Source organism: Pristis pectinata, chromosome 12 (genome assembly GCF_009764475.1).
Source record: "Pristis pectinata isolate sPriPec2 chromosome 12, sPriPec2.1.pri, whole genome shotgun sequence".
NCBI classification, from domain to species: Eukaryota; Metazoa; Chordata; class Chondrichthyes; order Rhinopristiformes; family Pristidae; genus Pristis; species Pristis pectinata.
In genome coordinates, this window is record NC_067416.1 from 31,027,256 (window position 1) to 31,050,500 (window position 23,245).

At 42.6% G+C, this 23,245-nt stretch overlaps 2 protein-coding genes across 3 annotated transcripts; one reads left to right on the forward strand and one right to left on the reverse strand.

Annotated features, from left to right (window-relative positions):
• The first annotated feature begins 31 nt into the window (after positions 1-31).
• On the forward strand, positions 32-14,979 carry LOC127576926 (free fatty acid receptor 4-like). The gene is given in 7 exon segments (XM_052027750.1): positions 32-203; positions 820-874; positions 5,225-5,276; positions 5,278-5,415; positions 5,417-5,590; positions 13,565-13,693; positions 14,557-14,979. Coding segments are annotated over 7 exon segments (1,143 nt in total).
• A 403-nt stretch (positions 14,980-15,382) lies between these two features.
• rbp4 (retinol binding protein 4, plasma) lies at positions 15,383-22,294 on the reverse strand. Of its 2 annotated transcripts, none has more exons than XM_052027296.1 (6): positions 22,137-22,294; positions 21,657-21,790; positions 21,435-21,568; positions 21,232-21,338; positions 18,722-18,934; positions 15,383-15,586 (listed from the first exon to the last, which is right to left on the reverse strand). In XM_052027296.1, exons 1-6 carry the CDS (start codon positions 22,267-22,269, stop codon positions 15,573-15,575), a joined length of 735 nt encoding a protein of 244 aa, XP_051883256.1. In that variant the 5' UTR covers positions 22,270-22,294; the 3' UTR covers positions 15,383-15,572. The 2 variants fall into 2 exon arrangements, with proteins under 2 accessions (XP_051883256.1, XP_051883257.1); XM_052027297.1 differs by lacking the exon at positions 22,137-22,294 and adding an exon at positions 21,944-22,087.
• Between the last annotated feature and the right edge of the window lie 951 nt (positions 22,295-23,245).

The following is a 23,245-nucleotide window of genomic DNA, read 5'->3' on the forward strand; positions in this document are numbered from 1 at the left end:
TCAGCATCATGAATAGCTGAGACAGAAACTAATGGGAAATATTTTCCAATGGCTGGAGCCTGAATACAAGCTGCTCCCAGGTTATGACAAGGTTCAGTTCCTGAGAACTGTTCGCAACCCAAACCTGTTCATAAGCAGAAATGAAGAAAAACAGTGTGTGGGAGATGATCGCAGGAACAGCTGTGATGGGAGAGCGAGCAGGGGTGAGAAGAGTAGCCGCCAGCTGGCCTCACTGAGTCAGTGATGTGAGCGAGTGAGTCTGCTCAGCGCTCCCAGCTCTGCTCGGCTCCACCCAGCCCATGATCCTTGCGGCTCGGTGTGGGGGTGTGGCGGGGGGTGGGGTGGGGAAAGAAGGCACATGGAAATGCTTCATTCCTACCTGGCAGAAGGTGTCTGCAGCCCTGCAAGCAGCTGCAAAACCATCCCCATCCAATTCCACCGGTCTCCCAAGCACTTGCTTATATGTAAGGGGTGTCTTGTAAGGGGTTTGTAACCCAGGGAGGGACCAGTGGATGCAAGGAGGGAGATTTAAGGTGATTGGGAAGAGGATCAAAGAGGATACGGGAGAAACTTTTCCCATCACAACTGGGTCAGGAATTGGAATGCATTCCTTGATGGACTTAGGATATGATCTCAATAACTGCCTTCAAAAAAGATTTGGATAACGATATGGAGGAGAAATAAAAACACAGAGACCAAGGAAAAAGCAGGGGAATGAGATTAACTGAGTGGTCTTCTAAATAACAAACGCAGATTTGATGGGCCTAATAGCTCTTTTTGCCCTGACTCTGTAACCTATGTTCTTTGCCTTGTTCCTAGCTTCTCTGGTTGGCAAATCCATTAAGTACCAAGCAGTTCTTGACAACTCTGTTAGGTGAGAGAGCTGGGCAGGAGGGGAAGTAAATATGGTCACTTTGGGGTCCAAATGGATCATATGCCAGATTACACATATTTGGAACCAAACCAATTGTGCTGTGCAGATGCTGTATTTGATGCTTAGGCAAAGCACTTCTCCAGTAACCCAGATATGGTTGATGGTTCCTCAAAGTTAAGTTCAATGACTTTACACAAATCTGGTGACTAACTCCATTCAGACCCCAGTTAACCCTGAAATACAATGCTCTGGCATAAGAGGCAATGTGCTGGCATAAGAGGCAATGGCATGTCTAACTGTGCACAGTGCTGCTAGCTGATTAAATTTGAGTAATTTTTTTGAATATCACCACTGGACATAGATTTTCAAAACAATCTGTCCAATAATTGGTTTCCTGTGTGTCAGACATCCAATTATTCACAAAGTAAGGTTTATTTTCATTGACCATATAAATTTGGAAATCATTCTCCAACAGGGTGTTGTTGCCTGGAGGATCAGGCCTCCAAGCCTGCTTCTGAATACTGTGTTTCAACCATTGCTCAGAACAGTAAAACCAAAGATAGCAGCACAAAGTTTAAACACTGTGATTCACCTGGGTACACATTATATATGAAATCTCCTTGACCAAGTAAAAGCCAACAACCTTTTCACAACCAATAGTTAAAAAGGTTAGAGACTGGTGAAGACTGAGGAAGCTGCTGAAGCAGTGTATTAAATCGAATCAGCTTGTGGTATTGAATTTATATTGTGGTTACCTTAGTCATGAATAAATTCTGCTAACTGCTTTACTTTCTTATATCAAATCTTGGATGATGTCCGTTTTTAACCATTCCATCAAAAAATGGACATAATCTATTTTTCACCCACTCAAACTTTCAATCATTTCTGTTGGATCTCTCCTTACCCTTCTTTGCTCCAGTAAGTCCTAGTGTTTCAGAGCTTTCATCATAATGATATCCCCTTATCTAATGTGGTACCTTTCCCATAGCTTAAAATGTACAGCCTCAGGGCATGTATCACCAGGCTTAAGGACAGCTTCTATCCCACTGTGATAAGACTATTGACTGGTTCCCTTATATGATGAGATGGACTCTGACCTCACAATCTACCTTGTTGTGACCTTGTACCTTATTGCACTGCCACTTTCTCTGTAGCTGCGACACTTTACTCTGTACTGTTATTGTTTTTACCTGTACTACCTCAATGCACTCTGTACTAACTCACTGTAACTGCACTGTGTAATGAATTGACCTGTACGATTGGTATGCAGACAAGTTTTTCACTATTATTGTCACTAAGCACTAAGTGACAATAGTAAACCAATACCAATACCAATATGCTGCCCACTTTCTGCCAGCTGTGGATGAACCATGCCTTGTGCAGATTAGTCACTGCCTCCTCACTTTTGCATTCACTATTTTATCTTTTTATAGTTATGTTTAAAGATCATTCTATATTTAAGGATCTCTGCTTCTCTATTGTTTAATATAAAGAGACAGCAAATATTATAAATTTCTACATGCTAAATATTAATCCATATCTATTTAAATTAAATATGTCAACTTTCATTTATTGTTCTATTTAGACAAAACAGATGAAATTTTAACCAAATCTATTTTAATGAAAAGCTGTGGTAATGCGATATTTATTTGTTAATGTTACTGCATTTTTAAAATTAATAATACAACTGTTCCATTGGTCTTAGTTCAGTGCCGAAATGAAAACTGACCCTTGTTAACCAGCCTAAGGATGGTCTCAGGCACCCAGGTTTAAACTAGCCCCTGATACCATTCTCAGGCTGGACTCTTGGTGACCAAGCCAAGCCTGGATGCTGGTACCCATGATGGTCACATCGCCCTGGCCTACACTGGTCCCTGTTGACCAGGCTAGGTTGACCACTAGTACCAAGGTCTTTGGTGTTCTGCTAGTGCCCTGGTGTCCAAGCTTGGTCTGGTCTCTGGTGCCCTCCTGCCATCTGGTCCTTGGTTGCCATGCTCGGGGTGGTGTCTGGGACCTGGCATCAGGTGGACCCTAACTTTGATACCATATGGGATTGGGCCCAACATCGTGTGGGATTCAGGACCATTATCCCACGAGCGGACAGCTTCAGAAGTTGCATTCTTACCTCAAGTCATCAACCACAGCCCCTACATTGTTCCTCCAGTCACCAAGTGGTGCAGGTCTTCAAGCTTAACTGGGTGATGATGTCCTCCTAATCCTCATAAGGAGTTGTTGCTACTCTGGTTATTCACAGGTCTAGACCCTACTGCCTCTGTTAGTTTTATAGGAAAATTGGCATCCTGCATCAATGTAAACAAGATGCAAATTTCAGAGATGGAATTCCTATGCAATATCCAACTGTTAGCAACTCAATTTGGGGACAAGTTGATAATCCTAACAAGTCCTGTCTGACAATCCCTTCTCATAACATTCTAATCTATACACATTCCTTGATAATCCTGATATGCAGGCGCTCCTGATAAGACCATTTGTTGATACTGAGCACGATTGGTCATGTAACAACAGACTGTTATATAAATTTTTATCTTTGCCACTGTGTGGCCTACTCTCCACTACCACTGACTTACAATATAATCAAAACAGATGGAGAGTTTCAAAGGATCTTTGTACATCAAATATCTCAGTTCACGTCTAATAACATGTTTCCTGACTGAAGCATTCACTATTTGTTAACATGGATGTATCCTGGCAATTTTTTTCCAGGGTTGCCCAAACAATTATCATCAGCTATCCTTAAAAGCACATTATGACAAGGTCATCGATGCACAAGAATGTAAAACATGAAATTCCAATTTTATTAAAAGGGATCTTGACATTTTTACCAATGACTCCATACAATTTCCCTGAATAAGACAAACTTCTGACTTTCGTTATCAGACATATCTTCATTTCCTCTCCCTGCATTTTATTTACTTCTTGAACTCTGATCAAAAAGACTTTTACAATGATACATCTAATTGTTGACAGCTAAAAATGGGGGAGGCAGTATACTGGAGATTATGGGCCAGCCATACGATCATAGGATCATTTCATAAAACAGCTTTGGAAATAGGGAATTATATATCAAATGCTGAGACTATGAGGGGATAAATAGTTGATGAAGAACTAAGGATTTATTAAAAGCAATGCAACAAACATAACAGTGAACAAGATCTGCCAATTAAAATATGGAGAAAGGGAATGATTCACTCACTCCAAAATATCAGAAATCCTATTGCTGGACTTCAGATTTCCCACACAGATGAGCAGTTATTAGCAGAAATGGAGGTTTGTGGTATGATAGTAATAAATAAACATGGTTCAAAATTAATGCAATTTCTGTAATTGCAATCATTTCAATTGTGCTGCTTGTTTTGTGACTGGGGAGAAGGTTAAGCTAAAATTTCATGCAGCATTCACAGAGCAGTCACAAGCAGTATACAGGCCACAGCTCCCATCTTGATTTTTTTCAAACAACTCAAGAGGACTCTTATGATTGGCAAGACTGACCATCCTTACAACAAATTCACAGCAATTGAGGTTTGTATGCCCTTCTTTCCTCAAGTGCAAGATTATTGATGACATGGATTTATATAGCTTCCAGTCACACCAAAGCACTTACAGCCCAAGAACTACTTTTGAAACGTGGTTAGGTTTAATACAAACTAGTAATGTCTTTAGTAATAGAAAGGCACAGAACAAGGTTCTCCGTTTTTGTGATGTATTGAAAGTGATAAGTTTACATTTTTTCATGTTTTTATGAACTATCTTTTTGAAAAATGTGTTCTGACTTTTAGTAGGAGGCAATATTGTAGGGTCTGTATGGATTATTCAAGTTTGATGGACGTCTCTAATTAGGTAGATAAAACCCAGGGAAAATCCATTTATCTCTCAGTGATAGGAATCTTAATATGTTCAAGGATTATCCACTGTTTGTCAAGTTAATTTACAATTGTTTCAGATTTTTACTTCCCCATAAGGCAGCAATATGAAAGCAATATCCCAAGGACAGAGATATAAATGCTATCCACTTAAAAAAACATATTGAGGAAACATGATGATAATATTTTATGAGCTGCAGCCTTCGGTAAACATATAAATGCTGGAAGATAGCAGTTGAACATGTCCCTATTCTGTGGCAGGTTAAGACAAAGGAGCAGCTCTACAGAATGAGTTTGGAATAAATCCGAAGAACTTTGAAACAACATTTGCTGATTTTGCCTCTGCAGTTCTTTCCAGGTACAGCTCTGTATTGTGCTATTAGCATCCTGAAGATGGAGTTTAATTTATTTAAGTACTAAAAAACAATGAGTTGAACAGATCGTTTTTCCCATTTTTTTCTGAATTGAGGTCCTCTGACCAAATCCTCACAGTCACTATTGAGTCAGTGGTACTTGGGGATGGTTTTTCTGATCTCCTTGTTGGCTAACGTATGCATGATTGTGCTGATCATAAAGGGCAAGAGGCTCGCCAATTTTCAGTGCTTTGTGCTAAACCTCTTCTTGGCAGATATTGTGTTTGTGGGGGTCATTCCATTCATCATTCACTGTTCGCTGGACTGAATCCTGGACCCTTGGACCATATGTGTGTCATATTCTGTTCTACGTCATGGCCACAAGTGCTGGTGTGACCATCATTACCTTAGCTGCTATTAGCGTTGAGAGATCCATCAGCATTCTGAATCTACGCTTAAAATCTTCTCTGCATCTCAAGTCGGTGTACTGCAGTCATGTTGACCATTTGGTTATTTTCGGCCCTTACGTCCCTGCCACTGTGCATATATTTCAGATGATGACCATTCAATCTAAAGGCCAGGTAAGATCAATGTAAAATATATTGTCTGTCCAACACAAGGCAATCTTTAAATATATATAACAGTTTGCATGGAATTGATGACTTTATTTTCAAGTCTGCATCAACACAGAAAGATTTGTTTTGATATATGAAGTTTGCACCTGGAGGGTCGCAGCTGTTCATTTTTTTGGTCTCCAGAAACTCAGCTTAATTTTCTTATTGGACAGTCCACATTTTGATTAGATCCCTATAAAATGCTTTGGGAGCAATGATGGTAATGGTGGGAAAGGTGGAATTTTCTGTTTTAAAATTACTACATAAGTTTTTGAACTCCCAAATCCTAGTCAACTTGTGATGCAAGAACAGATGTGATTAAGAGCAGAATTGTTCCACTAACTTTGTGCTTACCCATGTCTGTCGTTAAAGATCCAAACCTATGGACTTTTATGGTGATTAAATATGCCAGAATCAAACACTGAATTTCAGATATTTACTGGTATTTTGAAGGCAGGTGAGGGGGAAGGGAGAGCAGATCCACTGGGGGATGGGTCAAAGGTAAGCAGAGAGGAAAAAAAGGTAGAAAAAAGAGGCTAGGAAAGGGAAGGAAAGAGAAGTATGGTGGGGGGGGGGGGGGAGGTGTGGGGAAGGGTGTGGGGATTACCTAAAGTGGGAGAATTCAATGTTCATGCCGTTAGGCTGCAAGGTTCCAGGATGGAAAATGAGGTGCTGTTCCTCCAGTTGTGCTTGGAATTCTCCTGGCAGTGGAGGAGGCCGAGGACTGACATATCTGTGATAGTGTGGGAGGGGAGCTGAAGTGACTGGCAATGGGGAGAACCCACTGACGCCCACAGCTACCTTGATTACAGCTCCTCCACACCCTGTCTCTTGCAAGGATGTGATCCCTTTTTTCTCAATTTCTCCGCCTCCGCCACATCTGCTCCCATGATGAGGCTTTCCACTCCAGGATATCCGAGATGCCAACCTTCTTTTTCTAACCAGGATTCCCCCGACTGTGGTCGAGAGAGCTCGCACCCGATCTCTGCCATTCTCCCGCACCCTCTGCTTCTCACCCCCACCCCTCCAGACCCCAAACCAGGGATAGGTCCCCCTTTGTCCTCACACTCATCCCACAGCCTACGTATCTGACATATATTCTTTACCACTTACGGCATCTCCAGTGGGACCCCACACCGATTGTTAAAGGCAAAATTGTGTCCGACTAACTTGATTGTGTTTTTAATTGAAAGTCTCATGAATTTGAGTCTTTTTTTTGAAGAAGTAACCAAGGAAGTCGATGAGGTTAGAGCAGGAGCTGTAGTCTATATGGACTTCAATAAGGCCTTTGGTAAGGTTCTGCATGGTAGGCTGCTATGGAAAGTTAGATTGCATAGGATCCAGGGAGAGCTGGCTAATTGGATACACGATTGGCTTGATGGCGGGAAGCAGAGGGTGATGGTGGAAGTTTGGTTTTCGGACTGGAGGCCTGTGACTAGTGGTGTTCCCCAGGGGTCGGTGCTAGGCCCATTGCAATTTGTCAACTATATCAATGATTTGTATGAGAATGTACAAAGCATGGCTAGTAAGTTTGCAGATGACACTAAAATAGGTGGTGTCATTGACCATGAAGATGGCTATCAGGATTTATAGAGGGATCTTGATCAGCTGGATAAGTGGGCCAAGGAACGGCAAATGGAGTTTGATTTGGATAAGTGTGAGGTGTTGCATCTTGGGAAGACAAAGGAGGATGGGAGTTTCACAGTGAACGGTAGTGCCCTGGGGAGTGATGTAGAACAGAAGGACCTAGGAGTACAAGTGCATGGTTCCCTGAAAGTGGTGTCGCAGATAGACAGGGTGGTGAAGAAGTATTTTGGCACACTGGCCTTCATCATTCAGGGCATTGAATAAACAAATTGGGACGTTATGTTACAGTTGTATAAGATGTTGGTGAGGCCACATTTGGAGTATTGTGTTCAGTTTTGGTCACCCTGTTATAAGAAAGATGTGATTAATCTGGAAAGAGTGCAGAGGAGATTTACAAGGATGTTGCTGGGACTCGAGGGACTGAGTTATGCAGAGAGGATGAGCAGGTTGGGATTTTTTTCATTGGAGCTTAGGAAAATGAGGGATGATCTGATAGAGGTGTATAAAATCATGAGAGGCATAGACAGCGTGAATGCCCTCCATCTTTTTCCCAGGGTTGGGGAATCAAGAACTAGAGGGCATAGGTTTAAGGTGAGAGTGGAGAGATTTAATTGGAACCTGAGGGGCAACTTTTCATCCAGAGGGTGGTCAGTACATGGAATGAGCTGCTAGAGGAAGTGGTTGAGGCAGATACATTAATAACATTTAAAAGGTACTTGGACAGGTACGTGGATAGGAAAGCTTTAGAGGGATGTAGGCCAAATGCGAGGAAATGGGACTAGCTTAGGTGGGAACCTTGGTCAGCATGGATCATTTGGGCTAAGGGGTCTGTTTCTGTGCTGAATGACTCTATGTAGGGTTGATTAGGCAAATGAGGTTACAATAGCATAAAGGACTTCCATAAGGCATCTGATAAAGTTATTAAGATCAAAAACCATGGCAGAGAAAGAGCTATATTCCCAAGAATAGAAAATTGGCTAAGTAATAGGAACCACAAATAAATAATGAAAAGTTATTTTTCTAACTGGAGGAAACTGCACAGTGGTGTTCCCCAGCAATCGGGACATGTTCTCCCATACTGTAGGTTGGTAGTAGAAATGTTGGGAACATTGGGAGGTTACATAAAAACAAGTGGACCATGGCTGAGTTCTACATTAGTACATTACATCAGCCTTTACCAAGGAAGAAGATGCTGCTGGAGTCTCAGCAAAAGAAGACGTGATTGAGATTCTGCATGGGCTAAAAATTGATAAAGAGGAGATACTAGAAAGGTTATTTACACTTAAGAGCGGATAATCACCGCTTCTGATGGCTGCATCCCAGGTTGCTGAGGGAAGTAAGGAAGGATATTGCAGGTTCCCTGGCCATAATCTCCCAAACATCTATCGATTCGAGGGTAGTGACAGAGAGCTGAAAATTCACAAATGTTACAGGCTTGTTCAAAGATGGATCCAGGGATGAACCTTGTTTCTGCAGACCTGTTAGTTTAGCCTTGGTGGTGGGGAAAGTTCCGGAAACAATAATCAGGGACAGAATTGGTAGTCACATAGACAGAAAACTAGTATCACCTCACCTCTTTTGTGCATGTTTGGACCAGGTTCTACAAATAAATGGTCATGGGGTAGCATAAACTGCACATCAGGGAGTAGTTTATTGATGAGTAAGTTTCATTTGATATCATAGTCATTGATGACTTTATTCACTTTGCTAATGACTGACAGTAGATTTCTAGATCATTAATTAGCAGACTTGGATTTGCCCTGCTCCTTTGTGGATAGGATATATAGCCAGTGCTGGAGAGATAGCAGTGTGGTCCCGTACAGGAACCACTTGGCTAAAGACGCCTGACAAACCTGATTGAATTTTTTCAACAGATGACCAAGGTAACAGGAACAGAATATTTCTGAATGTTTATAGGACACCTACAATTCTACCACCCGCCTACAGTATTTCATCAAATCCTTCATGAAAGACTGATAAAAGTTAAAACTCATGGAATTCAAGATATATTACTCACCTGGTTCCAAAACTGGCGGCACAGAGAGGAGAGATATTAGACAGGTGATCACATCAGAAGGATCCATGTTGGGATAAGAACCGATTAACAATTTTTTAAGTGCCATTGTAAGCAGCGTCTAAAAATGTAGTAAATTACTAAGAAAGACGAACAGATCAACAAAACTGTGGTGAGTGGATTTCAGTGTAAGGCATTGTGAGGTCAACTGCTTTAGGACAGAACAGTGTAGTTGCTAAATAGTGAAAATGTAGAAGTAAAGGAAGTTAAAAGAGACCTAGTGGGCCTCTGTACACAGATCATTAAAATATTGTGAACTTGTGCATAGAGAAAAAAAACACAAGGGGTCATGAATGTTGTGCTCTGTAGTTTAGGACATGGGAATAAAAGCTATGTTACAACCATATGATGTTTGAGTTAGGCCACACCTGGATTACTGAGCAATTCTGAGCACTACATGAGAAAAGAATATATTGACCTTGGAGTGAGTCCAACATAGATTCACAGGAATAACTGGACTCCAAAAGCAAAATACTGCAGATGCTAGAGATCTGAAATAAACATAAAATGCTAGAAATACTCAGCAGGTCAGGCAACATCTTTGGAGGGTCTTGATGAAAGCTCACTGACCTGAAATGTTAACTCTATTTTGCTCCCTCCAGGCACTGCCTGAACTGTTGGGTACTTAAGAAATTTTCGAAGATAATTATGAAGAGCAATGGTGAAAAATAAAGTCATACTCCCTGGAATCTAGCAGTTAAGAGTGATTTGATTGAAGTGTCCAAATCATGAAGGGGGATTGAAAGAGTAGATAAAGATAGAGTTGGAGACTTCATGACTAAGGGGGAATTGTCTAAAATTTACAGCCAGGTTCTCCAGGTTTTGTTAATTAGGAAACAAAGGCTAGTACATATTTGGAACCGTCTTCTGTAAATGACAGTTAAATTTAAACCAGAGGTTAATAGACTTTTTGTGACCTAAAAGCGTTAGGGGGTATGGAGCAAGGGTAGGTACTCTGATTAGTTGCAGGTCAGCCAGGACCTAACTGAATAGCAGCACAGGCTTGAGGGACTGAATGGCCTATTTTCTGTCATTTTGTTCTCATAAGCTGACACCCTCACCCAGAAATAAGTCAAGTGAACTATTTTTTTGACACATTCCTTAAAGAAATTTATATCCTTCTTTCAGTAAGGAGAACAACAGTGTACACAGCAGTCCAGGTGTGGTTTCAACAAAGCCTTTTATAGAATTCAACATGACTTTCTTAGTCAAATATTCCAACCACCTGACAAAGAAGGCAAACAGAATATTTGCCATCCTATTTGCTTACTGCATCTGCATGTTAACACCCAAGTCCCTATAGACATTAACATTTTAGTTTCTCACCACTTAATAAATATTCATAAGAATTCTAATATGTCTCTGTATTATACTCCATCTGCCACCTTTGTGCCCATTCACCTGATCTGTCTATCTAAAAGCAAAATACCATGTGTGCTGGAAAGCAGAAGAATCCAGATTGGGTGATTTTTTTTTCTGAAAAACTGCAATCAATCTGTGAACGTGACCCTAAACTTCCACTTTAACTGTCCATCTGACTCCCACCGTGACCTGCCTTTAGCTTCCTGCAACATTGTCCAAGGACAGCACCTGATCTTTCAACCAGGCACATTACAGATGCAACATAGGATTCAATAATTTCAGAGATACAAGAGACTGCAGATGCTGGAATCTGGAGCAACACAAAAGGTGTTGGAGGAACTCAGTGGGACTGGAAAGAAAGGGGGAGATAGCCAGTATTAAAAGGGGGAGGGAAGGGGTGGAGCAAGAGCTGGCAGGTGATAGGTGGATCCAGGTGAGGAGATGATAGGTAGATGAGGGCTGGAATGATGGAATATGATAGGAGAGGATGATGAGACATGGAATAAAGGGAGGGAGGTGGGGAGGGGAACTGTGGGAGAAGTGTGGGTGGTGGGCAGACGGAGAGGTAGATGGTGGGGGGAGGGAAAGACATAGAGTGATGGGCAGTGCAGTTGGATCGGGAGGAGAGAGAGAGAAAAAGAAAATAGAGGAAAAATAGGGGAAAAGGGTCTGAGGGGGAGCGGAAGTTTGAGATTTTGATGTTCTTGCCGCCAGGTTGGAGACTGCCCAGGCAGAACATGAGATGTTGTTCCACTAATTTTCATTTGGCCATGGATGAGGCTGTGGACAGACGTGTCGGTGTGGGAATGGGAAGTGTAATTGGAATGGCTGCCCACCGGGAGATCCTGGCTGGCATGGTGGATGGAGCGGAGGTGCTCAACAAAGCGGTTCCCCAATCTGCATCCGGTCTCACCGGTGTAGAGGAGGCCACATCAGGACCACCAGAAGCAATAAGTAACACCGGTGGATTCACATGTGAAGGACTGCCTCACCTGGAAGGACTGCTCAGGGCTCTGGATGGGGAGAGGACAGAAGTCCGTGAAAGAGAGGAGATGCGGGTGATGGCACCATCAATAGCGTCCTTCAATTAATCCTCCTTCTTCAGACCCTTTCTCAGTTCCTCCGTCTCCGCTGTATCCGTTCCCATGATGAGGTCTTCCACTCCAGGACATCTGAGAAGTCTCCTTCTTCAGGAAATAGGGTCCGCTCCCCTAACTACTACTGATGGAGCCCTCACTCACATTTCCTCTATTTCCTGCACTTCTAGCCTCACCCCATCCCTCCCCGGGCAGAACAGGGATAGAGGTCCCCTGGCCCTCACCTACCACCCCAATCAGCCTACACATCCAACATATCATTCTCTGCGATTTCCGTCACCTACAACAGGACCACACCACCAGGCATATCTTCCACTCCCCTCTCCGCTTTCCAGAGATCACTCTCTTTCCATGACTCCCTTGTCTGCTCATCCCTCGCCACCGATCCCCCTCCCTTCTCAGGCACTTGCCCCTGTAACTGCACAAAGTGTTACACCTGCCCCAACACCTCCTCCCTCACCACCACCTGGGGCCCTAGGCGGTCCTTCCAGGTGAGACAGTCCTTCACATGTGAATCCACCGGTGTCAGTTATTGCATCTGGTGCTCCTGGTGTGGCCTCATTGGTGAAACTGGACGCAGACTGGGGGACTGCTTCATCGAGCACCTCTGCTCCATCCGCCATGTCAGCCGGGATCTCCCGGTGGCCGGCCATTTCAATTCCACTTCCCGTTCCCAGACCGACATGTCTGTCCACAGCCTCATCCACTGCCAGGTCAAGGCCAAATGAAAACTGGAGGAACAACACCTCATGTTCCGCCTGGGTAGTCTCCAACCTGGCAGCAGGAATATCAAATTCTCAAATCTCCAGTAACTGCTCCCTCTGTCCCTTTGCCCCCATTTTAGCTTTTTTTTCTTTCTCCTCCTGATCCAACTGACCCCCATCACCCTACGTCTTTCCCCTCCTCCACCGTCTCCCGCTGCCCATCACCCACACACTCCTCCCACTGGTTCCCCTCCCCACCTCCCAGCCTTTATTCCATGCCCCACCGTCCTCTCCTATCAGGTTCCATCATCTCCAGCCCTTGTCACTTCCACCTGTCACCTCTCAGTTTTTGACATTATTCCAGCCCTCATCTGCCCGTCACCCCCCTCACGTGGGTCTACCTATCACCTCCCAGCTCTTGCTCCACCCCTTCCCCACCACCTTTTTAAACCGGCTGTCTTCCCCTTTCTCTTCAGTCCAGATGAAGGGTCTCGACCCGAAAGGTTGACTGTTCCATTTCTTTCCAAGGATGCTGCCTGACCTGCTGAGTTCCTCCAGCGCCTTTTGTGTTGTTCAACAATTTCAGAGAATGAGCATTTCCAGCATTTTAATTCCAGATTTACAGCAACTCTTTGGTATCTGAAAGTTTCAGATACCATTCTGTACTTTCAACCTCTGTATGTGTTTGTTACCTTATGCCATCATCATTTTGGTTATTTAACTTTTCCTGCCTTCTACCCTAAAGCAGGACCATCCTTTTGTTCTCTCCTGCCTCCCCCAATTTCTCTGCATCTTAAATGAATTTATTGAATTTGCCCTCCAAACTACTTCTGCCAATTTGATTCTTCAGGTCCAGATGAAAATTAAACTGTGCCACAATTATCATTGTTATAAGCTTCTCGTATTTCTTAATTAAAACCTTTGATCAGATTCATCACAATTTATCCAGAGGGTTATCATACAGTTGGTAGAATAAATCTGATTTGAAAGTAATGCAATGCTTTTCATATTTAAACAGGAATATCAGATTTGCACACTGGTGTGGCCAAATATGGTGCAAGAGATCATTTGGGATGTGTTCTACAGCCTGGTTGATTTTGTTGTTCCAGGATTAATCATTGTCATCAGTTACACAAAAATATTAAAGGTATCTGCTTTTCATTCAACAGAATTAATAACTGTTGTACCCTAAACACATAATGCTGGAAATACTCAGCAGGTCAGGCGGCGTTTTACGGAGAGGAGAAATAGTTGGATTACAAGATGATGGCTTATCATTAAAACCCTGCTGTATTTAAATATAGTACACAGAATTGCATTTCTGTTGAATACTTATGTTCCATGAGAAAGTAAGTCAAACAACATGGATGTTCCAAGACTTAAAATTCAATTGTGAACTAGTAACACAAGGTTTGGTATGCTGCTCAAAGATGCTGCTCACCGTCTTGCATGATTCATGGTAGGGGGTTGCCCTCTGCCTCACATGGATCAGCACCTGGAGGCACTCACTATGCTGCGTGGATGGTCTTCTGGAGTCACCCACTGTCCCATTAGGCCCCTGCTCAGAGTCATTCACTGTCCTCAGAGTCATTCACTGTCCTGCATGGACCTCTGCCTGATATCACCTCCTGTCCCACACAGCCCCCAGCTAGGAGTTACTCTGTGTCGCACATTGTCCACTGCCTAGTCACCCACTGTCCCACACAGCCCCTTGCCCAGAGCCGTTCAATATCCCACATCACCCACTGCCAGAGTCACCCACTGTCCCACATGGCCAACTGCCCAGTCACCCACTGTCCCACACAGCTCCCTCCCCAGAGCCACCCACTGTCACACACGGCCCCCTGCCCAGAGTCCCACATTATCCACTAGTCCACGTGGTCTCTAATAACCATATTTGTGACAATATCACTTGCTCAGAAATGTGGATTAATAGTGTTCAGTATCACATGTTGAATGCAAGATTTGACAATGATCTTTTCACCGTGTAATGATACGACTTTTCTGCAGATCACCAAAGCTGCCAGGAGAAGATTGCAAGCCAACAGGCCGTGTCCAGCTTACCAACAGCAGATTCGAGTTTCCAAACAGGATTATTGGCTCTTCCGGACTCTCCTGGTACTCATGATCTCCTTCTTTATCATGTGGACTCCCATTGTTCTTATTATCTTTTTGATTCTAGCACAGAACTTTAAGAGGGACTTGTTACTTTCCTCCACCTGGTTTTTCTGGGTCTGTACATTTACATTCACCAACTCAGCTGTGAATCCCATTTTGTATGGTGCCAGTCAATTCAAGGCCAAATGGCCACATGTGCTTCATTTCTTCCACTTACCCCATTTTATAAACCATAGAAGCTTGGCTACAGGACATGCATTAAGGAAAGTCAGAACTCAAGATCAACAGACACCACCTTCTATTATTTGTGACTAAATTATCAACTAGGAGAATTGATCTTCATGAAGTTAACATGATTGGAACCTGATCAAGGGACATTGGGTATCCTCAGGTGGGAGAAACACTGATTCCAAATATTGTATTTGCATTTTTGAAAACATTCTTGTAACTCTTGTTAAATCTGTATAAGAAGATATTTGTTAAAACATCATTACTGCAGGATTAATGCAAAATAATTAAAGGTTCACCTTACAATTCCCAGCACAATACTTATAGCCACATAGGATTGGTAGCTGAATAAAGACCAAGTAGATTCTCCAATTCTATTGTTATATTTTATGAATAATGGAGCACTTATATTAAACTTTTCTTCTTGTTATAGTTGACCTAACCTGTGCTATTGACCCTAATTAAAACAGAAGTAAAACTTATACACAAGTGTTTGTCATAACTTTATTTGATAAGTAATAATATGACAAAACCAATACATGACTGGAAGTCGACTTGCACTTAAAATGTGAGCTTTAGAAAAATATATTCACAAGGTGACTGAACCTGATCCTGGTGTTGTGCTCCAGATCGATACTCACAGCCATGCTCATTGCCAAAGTGACATTAATCCAGTGGATCTATGGGCATGAATCTGCACAAGAAGCAAAATTACATCATTCAGATACTGTAACCATAACTTCAACAATCTCCAGCATGATTGTCAATGGATTAGAATAGCTTCTTCTTAATCAATGATAAGAATAACAGAAAATTTTAAAAGCTTAGCAGAATAATCAAAAGATATTAACAGTGTGACTGACATTTCCATTTTACTTCAACAGACATGAAGTGTAAGAAAACGTCACCTCGTAGAGTATAGAAAATAAAACACGTAGAATCCTGCTATTGAAACCATATTCTGCAAAGAACATCTCATTAACTCTTTGCTTACTCACAAGTCATTGTTTAGCCAGGAAACTATAGAAGTTGGAATGTGTTATCTCTTCATTTGCAGGTGGAAAGCTTCCAGCATTTTACAAATATATTTCACCCATTACAATTTGTGACATTTAAAGCAATGATCATATACACTCATCTATCATTTTTCATATACTGGAGCAACTCTTTCACCTGGGCACTGTAACTTCTATGAGATATAGTTGTACTTCTCCACATAAGTCTAAAAGTCCAGTGCTAGCGCAGACTTAAACAGCTGTCAGCATGTTCCACAATGCTGCCTGTACTGCCAGCTACACTTGCACTGCACCAGTGGACTTCCCATGGAGGCCGATGGAAGAGGTTGGACTTCTGCAGACTTCTCAACCCGGATTGCCTGGTGAACCGGTGCCAGGTCAACCCTGGAGCAAGGACAGTGGTCCAATTTAAATCAGTGGGAAGAAATGGCTGCCTAGAGAATGGTAAGGAGATGCTTTTATTGGATTTAATTTAGTTAACGTAAATATATTTAATTGTTTTTAAATACGTATGTGCGGTATTTGTTTTAGTTTTCTGAATAATTTAAATTTTTTAATTTTAGTTTTATTTTTTCATGTACCTCTTAGGGGTTTTTGGATGTTTGTGAACATTAAAGACATTCACAAACATTCAACTTCAAAAATAAATGTATTAGTTGCAAACCCAGGAAGCAGGACTTCACCAGCTGTCACAGCCATTCTATGCTGGGAGTAGCCCTGCACTGTGCCATGACAATGTGTTGCTCATCACATCGGTGGAAGGCTGCATCTGTGACCATGCTGGAACATACTGTGTGGTCCAAGGGAAGGCAGCCTGCTATCTCAGAGTCAATGGAAAATCTGCCCCATTACTGTTTACTTCCCAATGCACTGTTTAAGGGATCTCAAGAGGTAAAATGATGTTAAAGAGTAGAGGGTTAATTGAGCCAGGACAGACATTATTCAATACCCATTTCAGATTCATACTAGCTAAACTAACTGGTGCATGTTTCTGATTTTATATCATTCAAAGTTAAATAAAACAATAGAATACGAAAAATCAAAACCTGCAGATGCAGGAAATCTGAAATCAAAACAAAAAAGTGTTGGAAATACTCAGCAGGTCAGGCTGCATCTGTGAAATGAGAAACAGAGTTAATGTTTCAGGTCATAGACCTTTCATCTCCTCCTCTCACCACTGATACTGAGTGTTACCAATACCTGCTGAGTGTTTCCAACATTTTCTGTTTTTATTTGAAGTGCAACAGCAATTTGGGAAGCAAGGATGCAGAGCTTGCAGAACAAGAGCTTGGTCCGTAAGACACAGGCTGAGTTATGGCGCCACCACAGGGTGGAACTGCATCATTGCAAGGTTCTATGGACAGTTTTCACCACAAGTGGGGTGAAAGGAATTTGGGCTCAGAAATGCTGAGAACAGGTGCTGAGTTTTTATTGAAAGGAAATACAGGGATCCAGAAGAATTTTATATATTATTGATAATACCTTTCCCATTTTAAAATGGCTAAGTGCATAGATATTACACTTCAGCTTTCACAATTGACTAAAGATGTAAAACAATCATGGAAAAAACAGCTTGTATTTTGGTGCTGTGACTGACTTTAAGCTTCAACGATGCTACCTCAGCTGGATTTGCTTCTGTAAACAAATTTCATTGTAAAATGAATCCTTGAACAATGATAGTAAAGGAACAAGCAAAGACAGCATCCGTGCTTAACTATCTCCAGACAATCATGAACAATGTCACAGAAAAGCTGCCAAGGTTAAGCCTGCATTTGTCATGCTTCAGAGAATTTTATTCCAGAATTCAAAGAATTATATTCGTAAAAGATCACATTTGTAACTGTTCTATTTAAACTGTTTCAGAAAGTACCCAAAGGCCAAATCAAGTTGACTGACAGCCATGGTTCCATTGGAATTCCTGGAACAAGGCAGCAACGGGGAAGTCAAGAGTCCTTTACTAATAGGGAGATTGTCCCATGGTTTCAAAACCTTGTCAAGAGAAGCCTATGTTGGGAAGTGTTGAGAAACAACAGTTTCAAAGTCTTGCCAGCATTGAGAAGAAAGGACCAGGGTTTGAGTGAATTGGAGCCGGCCTCAGGTTGTAGGCCACTGATGGAGGCTGGAGGGTTAGTAGGCTGCAGGAGACTATATACAGATAAGGGCTGGAAAGCCAGGATAGATGGAGTTGTTGCAGTTCGTGGGTAGATTTCATTTGAAGGCTGGAGGCAATGGAACAGTGTTAGAGGCCAAGTGATCAGGAAGTAAGGGAGTTAAAACTTAAGTGTTGACTGGGGGGGAGGAAGACCACTGCTACCTGCCAAGATGTGAGAAAAATGTTCTTCCCACTAAAATACAGAGAATAGAAATATGAATGGAAGACTCTGTAGACCAGAGAAAACCAGTAAGAAACTAATGTAGGACCCATAGGAAATGGAAGAAGTAGGGAAGAGGAAAGTTGGACCAATGATTTCCATTTTCCTCTTGTGAGGCAGAGATCCTGGGTTTGGAAGTCATTTTCTCAGGTGCAAGTGATCGAGTCCCTCAGAGTTGGATACCTCAATAGGTGGTGGTCAGAAACTGAGGCGCACTCTATGGCACCATCACTAGTGGAAGACCTACAATTTCAGGCTGGAAGGGTTTGTGGCAAAATATGATGTAACAGGAAGCCATTAGGGGTCAATGATCTCACCTCTTAGCATTAGAGGGATACATCACAATTCTGTGCAAATAGTTTACATGAGAATCCCCACCAGAATAATACCATATACTTACAATTGAACACAGAACTCATGTAATGATTTTCATTCATTTACCTGTTTGAAGAACACGCTTGTATTTGTATGCCAGACAGATATGATCCTGCCATTTTCGGACAATGCGCTGTGTTTCCTGGGTCAGTCCTTTAGGATTGCGTGAGAACACGAATGAATAGCTGTCCGCACAAGTCCTATTTTCATACAGCTTTCGGCATGTGTATGTGATGGCATAGTTATCATAGTCTGTGTCAATAATCCAGTGATCATCATCTGCAAGAAAGAAACATTGCAATGTATTCTGTACTCCAACAAACAGCCACATAATCCATTGTTAATACTTAACAATGGCTAACTATTCCAAAGCTCCCCTGTCCAGTATCCTTTCTGCTGTTCTTCATAAATGTAAACGCATGCAAAACCCTCTTGTCCATGGCCTAAATGCACCAAATCCTGTTCATCCATCATCCTAGTCCTTGTTGACCATCAGTGGATCCCACTCCACCAACACTTAAGTTATTAAATTCTCACTGTTGTTTTCAAATCTCTCTTGATCTCACCCCTCCAAATCTCTGTAATCCCATTCTATCCTACAATCAAGCTGAATGTGTTGCTGCAATCCTTGTGATTTTTTTCATTAAAGGTACTATTTAAATAAAACCTGTTGGTGGTTTTGCACCATCTACATGATTCTGTTTCACGTACTTAAGACTGCAAATCTAGACTTATCACTTCAGTTGGTTATAGTATTACCGGTAGAGCATAACCCTCAGAAGTCCACCACTCCACGCACACAACTGCACCACACATTCAAGAATCCATTCTATTTGCAACAGGACAAAAAACTTCCATTGCCAACAATTATGAGGGAACATTACTTTCACCTCGCTGATTGCTCTACCCATGTAAATTTAAATATTCTTTTTTCTGCTTGGACCAAGAAAAGTGACATAGAAGGAAGAAGTAAAATGATAGGAAAGAAAACAAGGAAAATAAACATTATGGAGACACAAGAGACAACAGATGCTGGAATCTGGAGCAACATACAAAATGCTGGAAGAACTCAGTGGATCAGGCAGCATCTATGGAGGGAAATGGACAGTCAACATTTCAGGTCAAGACCCTTCATCTGGACTCAAACGAGATGGATATTTAGAGAGTGCAATTTGTAATCTCTTGGTTTGGGGTGTCCCATATCCTGCCACGTCCTATGCCCTGAACTCAAAAACTCCACCCTCCCTCTCCTTATTTCCTGCTCATTGGCTTTCCCTGTTTGAATTCTCTGCTCTGGTAGTGATTGAAAAGGTTTATATTTTATGCTGTTATTTAGACATTGAGATGGTTTAACATGAAACATTAAAGCTCCTAGGTGTACATGTCACCAGCAATTTTTCCTGGTCCAATGACATTGATGCTGCAGCCAAGAGAGCACACCAATGTCTCTGCTTCCTCAGAAAGCTAAGGAAATTCAGCATGTTCCCGATGGCTCTTACCAATTTTCACAGATGCACCATAGAAAGCATCCTATCTGGATGCATCAGCTTGGTGTGGCAACTGCTCCACCCAAGAGTGCAAGAAATTGCAGACAGTTGTGAATGCAGCCCAGTCCATCACACAAATCAGCCTCCTCACCATTGATTCTGTCTACGCTTCTGGCTGCACTTTTGGACTCAAGGACAGCTTCTATCCCACTGTTACCAGACTCTTATATGCTAATAGATGAAGACTTGATCTCCCAGTCTACCATTTTGTGGCCCTTATGCCTTATTTGTCTACCTGCACTGCACTTTCTCTGTAGCTAAAACACTATATTCTGCGTTTCTTTTTACCACCTTGATGTATGACATGATCTGACTGGATGGCACGCAAACAAATGTTTTTCACTGTCTCTTGTTACATGTGACAATAATAAACCAATTCCAATGAAGTTTTAACCTCTGGTTTGGGACACATGGCCAGCAACACAGATGAAGCATTCTGGCTGCCCTGCTATAGGAAGGCTGTCATTAAACTGGAGAGGATGCAAAAAAGATTTACAAAGATGTTACCAGGACTGGGGGGGCTTGGGTTATAAGGAGAAGTTGAATAAGCTAGGACTTTCTTCCCTGGAGTGTAGGAGGCTGAGGGGTGACCTTACAGAAGTTTATAAAATTATGAGGGGCATAGATAAGGTGAATAGCCAAAGCCCTTTCCTCAGAGTAGGGGAGTCCAAAACTAGAGGCCATAGGTTTAAAGAGAGGGATGAAAGATTTAAAAGGGAGCTGAGGGACAACTTTTTCACACATAGGGTGGGGGGTAGATGGAACGACCTGCCAGATGAGATGGTAGAGGCAGGTCCAATTATGACATTTAAAAGACATTTGGACAGTTACATAGATCGGAAAGGTATGGACCAAATGGAGGGAAATGGGACTTAGCTCAGGTAGGCAACTTGGTCGGCAGGGACACGTTGGGCTGAAGGGCTGTATAACTCTATGACTCTAAATGCAGGAATCCCAGTTTGACTTTTACATTGAGACTGAGCCGTGGTGTGGCCTCCCTCCCCCACTCCAGCCGACCGGTTTACTCACTGCCCTTCTGGAGGTGCTCGGCTGCTCCCCAGTACTTCAGTTTGAATTTGGCAGGGTTGGCCGTGTTGTTGAAGGTCCCCATCATTTCAGCGCACACAATCCAGTCCCTGCAACAGGCAATGAGAGAAAGAGCCGAGATGGTGGTCAGCAGAGAACGAAGTGAGGGGTCTGGGCTGAGCAAAGGCTGTGCTGCCAATACTTACGGCAGTAAAGTGACCAGCCCGGTCGCTTTAGCGATCATAGTCTCATTTTCGATCCTAAACTCGGCGTGAATGTTGCTCTCCAGGAACAGACCCTCGGGATCCTTCTTTGCGAAGGCGTACCACTTGCCCGTATACTGCGAGAGAGTAAGGGAGGGCGGTTAGGGACGGCGGGCAGCCCCCTGGTCGCCTGCTCACACCAGGCTCGCCGAGGCACCAACTTACCCGGCTCTTGTTGAAGTTTTCCTTCACTTGGAAGTTGTCCACAACACAGTCGGACTTGGCGGAGCAGCTGGAAATGGAAATCAGCGCCGCCAGAAGAGCTGGGATGGTGCCGCGCAGCATGGTCCGCGGGGTCTCTGAGGAAAGCAGTAACACGTTACACGTTCTGAAGCAAACTCTCCATGGACATCGCATGCAGCCTGACTCAAACTGCTGACACTGTCCTGGCAAATACCAAACTCAGCTCGCATTTACCGTGCGGTATAAATCTAAACAAATCAAAAATTTACCTTTAACCCTGTTGCGAATAAAACGCTTTGAGGAATTCTTTCGAACTGTTAGTTTGCTCTGTGCAGCTCTCTGCAACGACCACCCCCACCCACAACCCGTGTCGTTCATCTTTCGTAATCTGTCCTTCCCTCCCCCACCCAAACTGGGTAAAGCATTGGAATGTAAATCATTGACAGAAACTGAACAGTTTACCTAACAGCGGGATTGATCGCCTCCCCTGTCCCAGTTCCCCTCCTGACAATTTCACCCCCACCCAAGCCCGGACAGTCACTGAAAGATTCTCAATACTGATGCCGGACTGCACAGTAACGTTATCGTTTTCCATTTCGCGCTTAAGCAACACAACTTTTGCTCCCCACATCTGCCAACCAGAGGTTAAAGAACGAGGAGGGGCCGGACTCTTGACAGTACGCAGATGCCCTCCAAATATTTGGGATGGTTCAATGTTTGCTCTCCCTGTATAATCGCCTTTCCTTTGCACAATCCTTTCCATTCTACAATAACTGGCACCAATGTTTACAGCTCTTGGTTTATGTAGTGATCACAGATGTTTGTGAGGCTAGCTGGAACTGGGTCACTGACATACTGAAATGCACTTTGTACGAGAGGAATATATTTGTTAAAACGATGTTATCTGCACACATTGACTTTAGCTTTTGTCCGTAAATGCATTCTGGAACAAAAAGTTTATCAAGTTCACCGTGCCTCTAAGTTCTGAACATTTAACTGCACAGTGCATGCCCCAAATTATATAACTGGACCTTCGCTTGATATATAACAAACGGAAGAGATTCTCTGGAATATATATTTATGAAACTTTAGAATGTACCTTTGGTTGGTATGATATTGAGATCCTTGGCATATCAGTGAACTTTTGAGAGAATGTTTATTTACTTTGCAACACAGCAAGAAATAACTTCTGGTGTCAGTGCTGTTTCTTTTCCGTCGCCACAGGCTGTAACTTGTTCTTGACTGCAGCTTCTAACAGTTTTCCTGTAACTTGTTAACCACTTATTTGTTTTTTCTTACTTGAACTTGAGCAGATTTTCCTGTCAGGCGTTGGTGCCATCAATAACTCAAATGTGCATTCCAACACGGAGGCTGGTCCCCATATCAACTGTTTACAAAATGGATCCCAGTATTTATGTTGTACCTGTTCTAATGTCACAATGTTTTGGCTTCACATCACCTTTGAACATTGACCTTCCATGGCCTTGCCCTCATTTACTTCTGTAACATCTTCCAGCCTGATGACCTTCTCCTAGTTCTTCTAACTTGGATGTCTTGGATATTTCTGATTA